At 29.8% G+C, this 13,833-nt stretch overlaps 1 protein-coding gene across 1 annotated transcript in view; it reads right to left on the minus strand.

The window, feature by feature from the left end:
* The window catches only part of LOC120769136 (insulin gene enhancer protein isl-1), an 86,850-nt gene extending 77,783 nt beyond the window's left edge, over positions 1 to 9,067 (minus strand). The window contains exon 1 of the mRNA XM_040096008.1: positions 8,561 to 9,067. Within this exon, the coding sequence (XP_039951942.1) occupies positions 8,561 to 8,696 (136 nt within the window). The 5' untranslated portion in view covers positions 8,697 to 9,067. The remainder of the gene's footprint in view (positions 1 to 8,560) is intronic.
* Positions 9,068 to 13,833: the final 4,766 nt, after the last annotated feature.

Below are 13,833 nucleotides of genomic sequence, written 5' to 3' on the forward strand. Positions count from 1 at the left end.
TAGAAGTTTGAACGAGTATTTGGTTTTTCAATATTTTTTGGTAACTTAGTTTTTATGCAATATTTCAGGTTGTTAAATGACACTGTATTTAATAAATTTTGTTTTTTAATATTTTTTAACATTATTTTTTGTATTTTTTTTTATATTTTGAAATAATTTTTGGTAAATTTGTTAGTCTTTGGTAGTTTTTTTAATTTTTTTAAATAATTTTTGGTAACTTTTTTAATACATATTTTTAAACAAGTTTTGTATTTTTTTTTCATAATTTAAAAATGATTTTGGTTTTTTTATTTTTTTTTAATTTTATTTTTAGTTTTTTTATTGTTTTTTTTTTAATTTTTTTTAATTTTTTTATTTAATAAACAAAAATTATTTTAATTTTTCTTAGTTTCGTTTTTTTTTTTGAAGTATCACAAATTAATTGACCACTTTTAATAGAGCTTCTATAAAATATCTCTTAAAATTATTTGGAAAAATTTTGGATATTCGAAATGTTTTCGGAAAAAAAATAAATTTTGTAGTCTTACTTTAATTTTATGCCTTTGGAATATTTTTATTTTAATTTTGAATTTTTTTTTTTAATTATAAATAAAATTTGCAATAATGGAAAGGATTGTAGTAAAACAACAGAATTTTTCGTAGAAAATTTTTAAAATAAGACAAAATTTTTCGGGAAAAATTATTATATTAAAAATTTGTTTTTTTTTATTTATAAAATTTTTTTTAATTCTCAAAATTGTTTAAAATTTTTATTATTATTTTATTTTAAAATTTTTTCATACGAAAACTTAATAAAAATATTGTATATACTTATTTCCGCAAGATAACTTTAACGGTAATACTCATTAAATACAATTCGAATTAAAGTGAAAAAATTATAAAAATCTTTAAAATAAAAAATTCTTCGAATCCCACAGCATTTTCATATAAAAATACCTCCTTAAATTGCATAATCATTTTAAAATGTGTCTATATAATTATATTTGTTCCTCAAATACTCTGCTCCCTTGCTATTTGCAACCAGCGCTTCAAGCCTTCTCCTCCCTTTTACACTCACACACGCACACCAAACACCGATTTTCACTAATTTTAAACAAAAATCGCGCTTTTAGCTAATTTTAAATGTGTGTTTTGCTGCCGCGCGTACTTCAAAGCGCAGCCAACTTCACGCCACAACCCCACCGAACGCCCGCTTTCGTCACATACGCGCTCCACACGCTGCGTGCCATCACCGCAAACACCAGAGATCGCTTTGAAAATATTAATTTGCTGCACTATTTGCGCACTTCTAAAGTGTCTCCAAAGGATCGCTGCAGTTGGCGGTCATAGGTTGAACCCACTCGGCCGTCCAAACGCCGGCCAGCCACACCGCTCAGCAGTTTGTCCGTCCGCCTTTTAGTGCGCTGCGTTTTGATGGCTGTCACAAATAATTTATGCGTTTCTACCCAAATATTAGTTATTGCTATTTATGTATGCATAGCTGTGCACACACGCACATGCACACACACACGCATGGGTGTGGGCAAATGTTGGCTGTCATTGTTTAGTGTTTTTGTTGTTGTGGTTTGTACAATATTTACTATTGCAATTGTAATTAATTTTTATTTAACGCTTGTAAATTTTGCAAAGTTCGCTCTAAAATTTATGGCAAACAGTTGATGGCACGAGATCTGCGGCAGCAGGTTGGGCACAAAATTGTTGTTGTTTAAATTTATGGTGTTGCTTGTGGAATACTTTATTTGAAGTGTAGAAGTTTGAAGTTTTATTTGGTTATTGTTCCTCAAAGCGCTCATAAAAAAGTAATTAAAATTTCTTTTCAAATGGCATGCTGTTTTTAATTAAAATTATATATTTACATACATACTTTCAAATTTTAATTTTTTTAATTTTTATTTTTATTTATATATATTTTTTTATTTAAATAATTTTTCAAATTTCAATTTTCATTTTATTTTCATTGCGTAATAATAATTATTAAAATTCGTTTAAAAATGCATTCTGTGGTATTAATTAGTTATTTTTTTTAATTGTTAAATGTTTTTTTAATGTCACTGTTTTTCAATTTTAATTTAAATTTTCTTTAAATATTTTATTCATAATTTTTATTTAATTTTAAAATTTTGTTTCTTAAATTTTTTAAATTAATTTTTAAATTTTTAATTACTTTTTTTTTAATTAAAATTTTTATTATATTTTAATTTTTTTCAATAATCAATATTTTTCTTTCAAATTAAATTTTTTAATTAGTTTTTTTTAATTTTCAAACTTTTTTAATTAATTTATTTTTTCATTTTCAAAATTTTCTTATTTTAATTTATTTTGCTTTTTAATTAAAATTTGGCAAATTAGTCTTCTAATAGCAAATATAAAATTAAATGTTGTTAATTTTATTTTATTTTTTTCTTAATTTAAATTTTTTTATTTATAATTTTTAAATAATTTTAAAATTTTTTTATTTTTAATGAAAATATTTATTTTACTTTAATTTTTTTAATAATCAATATATTTTTTTCAAATTAAAATTTTTAATTATTTTTTTATGTTTCAAAGTTTTCTTAATTTAATTTTTTTTTTGCTTTTTTATTAAAATTTGGCGAATTAGTCTTGTAATAGCAGATATAAAATTACTTTTGCAAATGTTGTTAATTTGCGGCTACTCTTTCTTGTATGAACAGCAATATGTTTTGAAAGGAAATTAATGTATGTATTATGTATATGTTTAAAATAACTTTAAAACTTATCAAAATTTATATTTTATTTTTATTTTTAACAATGCTTACAGTACACATTAGCAAATACAAAAAAATTATTGATTTAAAAAATCAATCAATCAATTTTTAGTGTTGAGTAAATTTTTGAAAATATTTTATTTTTGAAATTTTTTTATTTTTTAAACATTTTTTAGTTTTAAAAAATTTTAATTTCGCAAAATTTTGAGGTTTCGGAAAATTTTTGATTTTTAAATGTTTTTAAGTTTTAAACAATTTTGAATTTTTATTTTTGAAATTTTAGACGTTTAATATCAAAATTAAAATTAATTTTGGGCCTCTAATTAAAGATTGTTTTATTTTAATTAATTTTAATTAGATTAATTTTATTAAATAAAAGAAAATAATTAATTGGATTTTTAAGATTGATGGTGAATATTTTTTAATAACTAATTGACTTTTTTTAAGAAAAAATCGCATAGTTCTAGTTATACTTAATATTCAAAAACGGATAAGAAATTCTTTTCTAAGAAATTCATCAAACATTCGGTTAATTTAATTAAAACATGAATAATAATAATATGTCTGTGCAATTTGAAATTAAGAATTAATTCTCAAGTTTTGGATTTTGAAGTAATTTTTATTTACATAAATTACTTAGAGACTGACTGACAGCAGACTGCTTGAAATTTAAAAATTCCATTGTTAGGACAAAAAAAAATGTTTAAAATATTTATACAAAATTTCAAAAAATAAAATATATTTATTTTTAAAATTTGTCAAAAAAAAATTTTTATGGAAATGATTCGATCATTAATACATATTTTGAGATCAGAAAATAACATAATATGTGTTTTTTATTCATAGAAAGTCTTTTTAAGTTTTGGTGAATTTTATACATATTTAATTTTAAGCTATTTTTTTCTTAACTTCTCTCCACTGAATTAATCATTTTATGAGAAAAGTCTATTATGCAGCTGATTTAACAAAAATGCATTAAAAATCTGTATTTTGAACTCAAATACATATAGATATTTTTTTTAAACATCTCTCATTTATGTTTGCATACAATTATAATGCATTTAACAACATTTACTTTAATTTCCCTGCACTTTTTTAAAAAAATTTAACAAAAATTAAACAAATTGAAATCTGTGTTTTATCGCCGCAGAGTAAAAATATACTTTTGCAGCCACTTTGACGCGCAGTGACATGCAGTGCGCACACAATTAAAATGTCATTCAACCAACTAATCGAGCTCAAAAGCATCAGATACCACTGTAATTACACACGACCACCAATTGTTGATGCCATAAATCAACGCGCAGTTAAAAATCGTCCAAGCGCAGTCGCAACGGGCGCACATTAAAAACGATAATTAAACGAACGAAATACAATTTAAGCGCATAAAAGTAGAATTTGATGTGTAAAAATGAAAATAAATAGCGCTGAGCGATGTAAAAACGCGAGCAAAGCTTAACCTAAGCCATTTTCATTCACTTGCTAGACACATAAATTTCGTTTCAAGCAACTTTGCAACAAATTTTTTGTGCAAAATAAAATAAAGTCTAAGTTCAGTGCGGCTGAGAATGGACATTTTTAGTTTAATATTTCTATTTATGTTTAGAGTAGAGTGCAGAGGGTTTTGTGTTGTGTTGAGATGCTAGCTCTGCAGGCACACAGAGGCAGTCAGGTGTGGCGGCGGTAATGAATTTTGGAATACATATTTAATTTTTAAGCGCCGCTTACAAGGCGAAAATAATAAAAAAAAATAAGCGAAGAATATATGTGCATACATTTGTACAATTATAAAAACGAAAATAAATAAAAAATATTATAAAAATAGTAATAATAAGCAAAACAAAAATTTTTCTTTTGTCATAGACACGGCTATAACCGCGATAGCCGAATAAAGAAAAAAATAGAGGAAAAAATCTAAAAGAAAAATATAGAAAAAATTAGCAAAAATATTATGAGCGCGCCAAAAGTCACAGATTAAATAGAAAAAATTAAAATTAAAAAAAAAAATTTAAAATTTTAAAATTAAAAATTTAAAATTAAAATTTTTTTATTTGTTTTAAAATTAAAATTAAAAAAATTTAATTTTAAAATTAAAATTTAGAAATTAAATTTTTTCTATTTGTTTTAAAATCAAGATATTTTTAAAATTGTATATTTTTCGTTGTATTTCAACGAAATACTCATAAATGAAGTTTTGAAAAATTTTAAAATTTTTGATTTTCACATGCGAAGCTCACAGTTAGTTGAAGTGCTAGCCGGCATAACAAATTCGACGAAATATATGAACAATATTTCATAATGAGAGCATAAATTATACAAAATGTGATTTCACAAAACCTTTGTCACTAAAAATAATTATGTGATTATTATAATAAACACATTATTTATAAAAATTTTAACAATTCCAGCTGATACCCAAAATAATACCTCAAACCAATTTTTTTCTGATTAAATTTTTTTCAAATATTTTTTTGGTATTTTTCAGTGCATATAACTGGCTTTTAATAACACTAGACAATTAAAAATCGATTCGATTAAGCGAAATTACTTAATTTCGCATTAGAAATATTTAGTTCTGAAACTAGCAACAATCGTTTTACCGTTGATCAACGTGAATTAAATGTGACCATTTAAAATTACATTAAGCTCATAATCTAAGTTATTTGACCTTGAAACTAAATAAGCAAACAAAAAAAATATTATTTAAAAATGAAATTAGTCCGCCATCATTTAGGCCAATGGTTCACCATAGCGAGATTACTTCACAGCCGCAGTTGAAGTATCTGAGAGTAATATTGGATTTAAAAGCAAAAGCAATAAGTTCCGTAATATTGTATGCAGCACGAATATAAATAAAGTCAATGGATATAAAAGCAAATAACAAATAATTGCAGTGCATAGGCTTTCTGCAATTCGAGTAAAAAGTGCTTTTCGAACTATGACAACCGACGCTGCTGAAGTAATTGACATCCAGAGAGATGAACTCGAACAGCTTTCAGCGCCCGAAACAGTATCGACAGAGGAGATGAACAATAGCACTAAAATGTGGCAGCAGCGGTGAAATTCCTCATCCAAAGGTCGCTGGACCCACAGACTTATTCTGGACATCCACTCGTGGATATACAGACGACATGGGAACCTGGATTTCCATTTGACCCAAATACTTTGTGAACATGGGTGCTTTAGAAGCTACGTTTACAGATTTCACAATGACATTAGTCCGACGTGTACAGAGTATATATGTAAGTATAAGACTCTGAACATGTATCATTTTATTGCCCTCGTTACTCAAATGCAAGGGATAATTTATCACTAATACTTTTCCGAATAAGTCAATGTCTTCTGCAAATCTTAGCTTTTCTCAAAAAATATATTATAAATAACTGAAACTGATTCTTCTTTTGTAGCAAAGCACAAGTCGTACTACAAAAATGGTATCGAAAAGTTGGTTCGCTATAATCAGTGTATCATCTTTAAAGGGAACTATGTTCAATAAAGAAAACACAAAAATGTATAAAAAAATGTGTTTAACTATAGTTGGTCGTTGACTTTTCAATTCACTTGTTATTATCGGTTTCAAAAGTTGACTTCATCAATGTTTATTGGCTCTTCAAAGGTATTTTTTAGAAAATTGTTCTGGCATTTGATCAACAAACTGCATTGTTCAGTCATTCCTTCAATTTTTCTTCAAAGAATTGAGTGTTTCTTAATGAGTGGACGTTCTATAGAAATATTTTTTAGAATGTATACGAATAAAATTTTTTCCTGTAAGTAGTTCCTCCTAATATATGTACTTATAGGAGTATAAGCACGCTGAGCTTAATACTTTTTACTGCAAATATTGACAACAAGTTATTGCACTTTTAAAGTTTTTTGCTCAGCATCGAGTATTTGAAAAAAAAGATCACTAATCAGCGATTGCTTTAAATCGCCAAAGCGATCCCATTGACTTGATGTGGAATTTCGCATTTTTTTGAATATCAGAAAACTAACTCCTCTTAATACGTTCGAGATATCAGACTGTCTTCTACATAACTTATATAATTGTTGTTTATGCACTAAAAAAAAGTACAAGTATTTGTGTTATAAGAATCTTGCAGTTTTATTTCACACAAAGTTCATTCTCTCCGACTACTCAAATTAATTGTATTTTTTTCAAAAGTGTAACAGGTTTTAGGTTTCGCAGGACACCGTACCATCAAATTTTCATCTCTTTATTTCTACAATTCGTTTTCTCTTTTAATTTTAGACAATGTTCGCGCTTACTTTTGTTTATAAGTATCGGGTGGATTAAAACGATTTGCATTAAACACGAATTTTCAGTTTGAAACTTGTTGTTCATTGTATTGTAAATCATTGAAAATTAGATATTCAATTTTAATTAAATTTTCAAAATTAGAATTCTTTCCTGAAATGAGCAGGAAAGAATTTACGATGTCATATATTACCACCATTATAAAATAAATCACTTTTTATTTGTACGCGAAAGCTTTAATGTGCCACAAAGGAGACTTCAAAATGTTTGTACTTTTTATGCGAAAATTCTTAAACGCCATTTTTTTAAATTTCAAACGCCATTTTTTAAGATTTTCCACATCTTATTTATAAGTTTATGCTGGAAGATAGCATTTTTATGAGTTTTGAACGGCCATAATCCAGTCTTTACATACGATTTGGTCCCAAAGTTTTTGAGCGATCGATTTGAAATTTTGCATACATCTTTTTCGTATCAAAAGGTTGCACATTTGTTAGAACTGCCGATATCAGACAACTATAGCATATAGCTACCATATAAAATTACTGATCAAAATCAGATCCTTATATGAACAACTTTTCTATTTGACGAGATATCGCCACGAAAATTGGCACAGATTATTACCTAAGCAATTAATATCTTATCGAAAGAAATTGTTCAGATCGGACTACTACAGCATATAGCTGTCATACAAAATAACTGATTAGAATCAGGCCCTTATAAGGACAACTTTTCCATTCGACAAGATATCTTTACGAAATTTTATATACATATATTGTTAACTAAGCCAACAATGCAATCTCCGTAAAAATTTCTTAGAACGGATCACTATAGCATATAGCTGGCATATAAACTCAACGTTCAAAATCAAGTTTTTGTATGGAAAACTTTTTCATTTGACGAGATATCTTCTTGAAATTCGATATACGGTATTACCTAAGGCAATGGTGTAGTCACCGAAGAAATTTTTGAAATCGAATCACTATAACATACAGCTGGCATACAAACTCAACGTTCAAAATTAAGTTTTTGTATGGAAAACTTTTACATTTGATGAGTTATCCTCACGAAATTTAACACGGCTAAATGCCCAAGCTAACAGTACAATCTCCGAAGAATTTGTGCAAATTGAAGCTCTATAGCTTATAGCTGCCATACAAACTACATAATTGATCTAAGTCAAGAGAAAGTACTTTTTATACCCTTTCATGCTATTAGAAATGCACCTCCGGTAGATCTAACAGCTTTAGAGTTATTATAAATATAAGAACAAGTGCAGATATGAGAAGTTTGTTTACTAAACCAAATTTTTGCAGTTCTGCACAAGAATTCAAAATCTTCACTTCAATTAAATTTATAAGTTCTTGTCTTTGAGAAAACCTCAGCTCATTAAATGCGATACAAATTTACCCAACACAGTGCCGCAGCAGAATTGTATGGCTTTTAGCGCGCCTTTAACCAACTTTGCTCACTAACAGCAACACAGCATCATAAATACACTTTTCTAGCATTTCATTTGCATATTATATAATAAGAAATATTGAAAATATATGTATTTGCCATTCGCTGTACTCACTTATCACATCATGTCCATGGCAATCCAATTCCAGGTGATGATTCATCACCAGCGACGGTTGTAATCCACTTTGTGTGTGATTGTGCAAATTTGGTAGCTGGTGAGCCAAATGGCCACCAATCTCTGCCATTACCATATATTAAGCTTAAAGCGGGCGTCTTGCTGATAGATAATGAATGAATTTATGGTTTGAGAATGCAGTTTTAAAGCAAACACACACACACACGCACAAACACTATGACAACATTGATTGCCAGCGCGACACTAAATCACTGTTATCTATAATTATTCTAATTATTATTGTTGTTGCGTTTGTTGTATTATGTTGGCAAGGGCACAACGTAAAATGTAACTAAAGCGAATGTTGAGCACAAAACGAATATTGGAATTTGGCATTAATAATTGCGCTTTGACGGCGCAGGTGAAACGAAGAGCAGATTTAAGTGATTTAAGCGACGGACAACGCGACGAAGTGAATTTGTAGGGATTTTGAAGCGTTTAATGTTTTTTTTTTGATTTTTGAAAACAAATAATTTGTTAATATTATTTATTTATTATAATTTTATTTATTAATTATTTTTATATTTTTATAGAAGTCATCAGCTAATTTTGTATTTATTTTTTACTGAATTTTTAACATACATACATATGTATGTACATATATTATATTTGTTTTTTTTTTTTAATATTTGATCTTTATTCTTGTTTCTTATTATTTTTGTTATTTTTAAAACTTTTTTCTTGTATTATTTTTTTACACAGTCCGATCTTAGTTTGAATTAATTATTTTTCAAGCAAATCAAAACTCTTATAGGCGAAGCGAAGAGTTTTCGTTTGAGCAAATTGTTAAATAAATATTGAAGTTTTAGTTTGTTGTTTTGCCTTTAAATTTTTTTTATATATTATTATTAATTTTAAATTTTATTTTGAAATTTTTATATATTAATTTAAATTTTTATGTATTATTTTTATTTTTTATATTGTTATTTTTACTTTAATTTCTTAAATTTCTGTTTATTTTTTATATATTTCTTTTATTTTTAATTTTATTGTTATTTTTTATATTTTCGCTTCAATTTTTTTTAATAATTTTTTTTTTTATATTATTTTTTTTTTTTTAAATTTATTTTTATGTTTTATATATTATTTTTTTATTCAATTTTGTTTTTATTTTTATATTTTTTTGCTATTTTAAGGCACTACCAAACGGCGCTTTGGCATAGTTTACACTGATTCGATTGTTTTGCAAATCCTTAAGGACCTCAGTTTATCTATTTTTTGCTGCTGTGCTTATATACATATTATAAAATATTTTTTCTTTTACTTTTTAAAAATATTTTAAAACTCAATTTAGCGATGTTTTCAAAGTTTTTTTTCTTTATTTTAACTTCTATTAATTTTTTTATATATATCTCTCTCCCACTGTTGTTGTTCCAATGCACACAACAACAACTTTCCTGTTTTGAGACACCTCACACAACAGAAGAACACGCTCTGAGCCAAATTTCAAGTCAGCTCCTACTTTTTTCTAGTTTTGGGTTTCCGAATTTCATTGCATAACTCAAAATTCAGCACACATTATAACATTTTTCACTTTGTTAATATGTTTCTCCAGTTCCGCTTTCGTTGTACGCAATGCACTACAGCTAACGGCGTTGCGTTCCCGCGTACACACACTCACTTGCGCACATTTAAATTTTGTTTCTAATTTGTCTGCCAATAAATGCACATTTGTCAAACGCTCTCAACTTCGTACATATTTTATTAAATTCACCAGAAAAAATCCGCACCGAACGTTTGGGATCAGAGACAATAACGACGGCAAACGACTGCACGAGAACGCACCAACACTACCGAGTTGGACAACACACAGCGTTCTGCGTGGTAAATACTATGCTTATGACAAGGTCTCACGAGCGACTAAACCGGTATCGGAGTCATGTCAGCACGCCAACCGTCAGCCACCCGACAGCGCTGCACAAAAAGGCCAAAGCAACAGCAGCAGCAGCCGCACGGAGTGTATGTGTGCTTGTACGCAGGCTGTGCGCTGTAAAATGATGAAAAACATCTGTGTGCATGAGTGTGTGCGTGTGTGGCGTGCCCACCCCTTTTCGAACATCATGCCGCACTCTGCCAACGCCTGCAAGCGCCCAAGCAGCTGCAGTATGTGTTAGAGCAGCAACACTCTAGTGCGAGTGTCTGCCAGCAATTGTTGTTGTTGCTGTTGTTATTTATTTTGTATTTGGCAGTGCGTTGTCCAAGTGGTGCAACCGGTTTCGAACTCGAACAGCAGTCTGAAGCACTGTGGGCACTTTTGTTTAGCGCTTTTGTTGCTGTTGTTGTACTTTTATGCCTCGCGCTGCCTTTTATTTGCTCATTACGCCGCTCACATTGCCCACACACACACACACAGTTACTCGCATACTTTTCTCAACTTCGAAAAACAGGTGTTCGTTGCAGTCCGCCTGTTTTCGCAGTTGCCTCGTCTCGCTCGCACTTGCACCGCCACACGACATGTGCGCTTTGTTGTTGGCCGCCGCCAACCACTCACGACAATTCGTCGTGCTGCTTCCTTTGCTTTTGCTATTTCTTTTGCTGGCGCTGCATAGAATTTTTTCATTTTTTCTGCTTCTTCATTTTTTCTTTAGAAGCCAGCCGTGTGCGACATTTCATGTCCGTTCACTCGGTCGTCGTGTTGTTGTGTGTGCGTGTTTTATTTTTGTAAATGGCGTCCAAGCGGGCCAATCGGGTGAGGCTAGTGCGCCTGCGTTTGGCTGCCCATTGACGTGTTCGGGGGCATTGTGCATGCAAGTCGGCCGAGCGTGCAGTGATGTCGTTGCTTTGTTGTTGTTGTTGTTATAGTTGTGGCAGCAGGAAATGCAACCGTTTGCTTGGCACGAATAGTGGCTCCAACTGGTTTGTGCTGCCCCACCTCTGCGAGTGAATTTGTTACTGCATGTGTGTATGTACATATGCATGTAAATACGTGTATGGCTGTATGGGTGTTATGAATATGTACATACATATGTAGATGTATATGAATTTATTGCCGCTAGACGAAGGTGCTGCACAGTGTTTCGTAGAAATAAATAATTTTTATCAAATGGTTAAAAATAGAATGATGACTTGAAGAATACGAAAATTTATGATTTTTCGAACAAGCAGTGGGCGCCATATGTATTTATTTTTATACTTGGTAGTTGGGTTTAGGGTAGTTTGCTCAGTTTGGTTATTTTTATTAAAAGATTTAAAAAAATTTAAATTTGCAAAAAAAAAAATAATACCAAATTTATGAGTTAAAATATACCTACAAGCCATCTTAAACTCATAAAAGCTAACGAGATCTAGCAATAGTCTGGAGAAGCAAGGCCGACCCTTTTACATCTTCATGACAAATAACGCAGGAAATCAATGAAGAATATGGATTAAATATATCGCGATAGACTGTTGGAAGACGTTTAAATTAGTACAACTTTTTGGCTGCCCGAGTCGAAGAAACTCACTTCTGTCAAAGCGGTACATCCAAAATCGGCTACATTTCGCGGAAACACATAGGGATAAAGACCTTATTTTTGGGAAAAAATATGAACGCATGAAACAAAAATAAGTAGAATGTTTCTGATGGGAAAAGTAGTATTCATCATCGTTAGATCCCAGGTATACAAAAAAGACGATAAAATACGCAGGTTGAAATATGATGATATGGGAAGCCTTTCCTGACATGGCTTTGGCCCAATTATTCCCATTTTGGGAAAAATGGATTGGTATCAATATTTAGACATATTAAGGAACGAAACGGAACCATTTGCTTTCAATTGCATGCCCCTTCGCTGTATATTTATGCAGGATAACGACCCTAACCACACAGCGAAAATCACAAAAGATTGGCTTAAGAAAGAAAAAAAATGTTTTGGATTAGCCAGCGTTAAGCCCTGACCTTAATCCAATAGAAAACTTAAAGAACGATGTTAACCTTAAAATTGCAGCTAAAATTTTTACAAAATTTTGAATTTTGAGGATTTATGGGAAAGCATTAAGGAAGCTTGGTACTCCATGCCAAAGAAGAGACGCGAGAAGCTTGTAGAAAATATGGTATGCGGATGTGATGCTTTAATTGAAAATCTGGAATATAGAATCAAGCATTAGAAATGGGTTCCCCGAGAGTCTTGTGGAGAATTTTTATTATCATTTTGAAGAGATAGTGAGTACATACCACTTATATAGTCATATACTGATATATGCATATGTTATAAATCTATATTTATTATTTTATATTTAACCAATCGTTTTTGGAATACATTGAAATAAAAATCTATGCAGAATCCATTAATCTACGTACTATATAGTGTTTGAGATCGTTGCGAATGTTGAAAAAGGCTTGCGGTGATTGAGTTTTATCAAAAACACAGGACTGCAAAGTCTTCAAAGACGGCCGAGAGATATTAAAAAAGTGAAGGATATAAGCTTCAAAATCGTCAGACAAGTGTTAGAGGGATAGCAAGAGAGCTCGATATCTCTCCCGAGTCCGTTCGAATGATTTTGGTGAATATTGTGTTTATGAAACGCGTTTTTGCTCGACTCGCACTGATAAAGCTGAATTTTCTCGCATCGAGCCACGATTGTGACCGAATTCAAAGCCAAAAACGCAATGAATATCATTTATTAACCGAATTCAAAGCCAAAAACGCAATGAATACCATTTATTAACCACCGTATTCACCAGATTTGGCTTTGTCTGATATTTTCTTATTCATCAAATTGAAACTGACTGCGAAAGAAGAACATTTTTTTAACACTTTTTTTGACTGTTTCAATTTAAAAAATAGTAAAAATTGAACTTTGGGTATAGGGATAGTTTCAGATATAGACAAGTCTATTAAGAAGATGCCTCCTCTGGGAAACTTTTTTTGATTGTTTCGACGTTTTGAAAAAATATTAAAAATTGAAATTCGGGGATATGGAAGTTCGAGACATAGACAAGTCTACTAAGAAGACTCCTCCTCAGGTAAATCGATCAAGTAGAACCTGAAATATCGTGGGTATCGTTTTGAAAAAGCAGCAGTTTCAGTTTCGGCCGAACCAGTTGGATTTCGAGTCAGATAAATTTCCGAAAATAATTTTAAATTTGAAAAATTCTCTTACAGACATATTCTTGAATAACTAGACTTTGAAAAAAAACATGTTTTTTATTTCTAGACTTTAGACTTTTTATTTCTTGGAGTATTCGGTATTCTGTTCCATCTGTAAAACAATATGGTTATTATTATTTTGAA

This window comes from Bactrocera tryoni, chromosome 2 (assembly GCF_016617805.1).
Source record: "Bactrocera tryoni isolate S06 chromosome 2, CSIRO_BtryS06_freeze2, whole genome shotgun sequence".
Lineage (NCBI taxonomy): Eukaryota > Metazoa > Arthropoda > Insecta > Diptera > Tephritidae > Bactrocera > Bactrocera tryoni.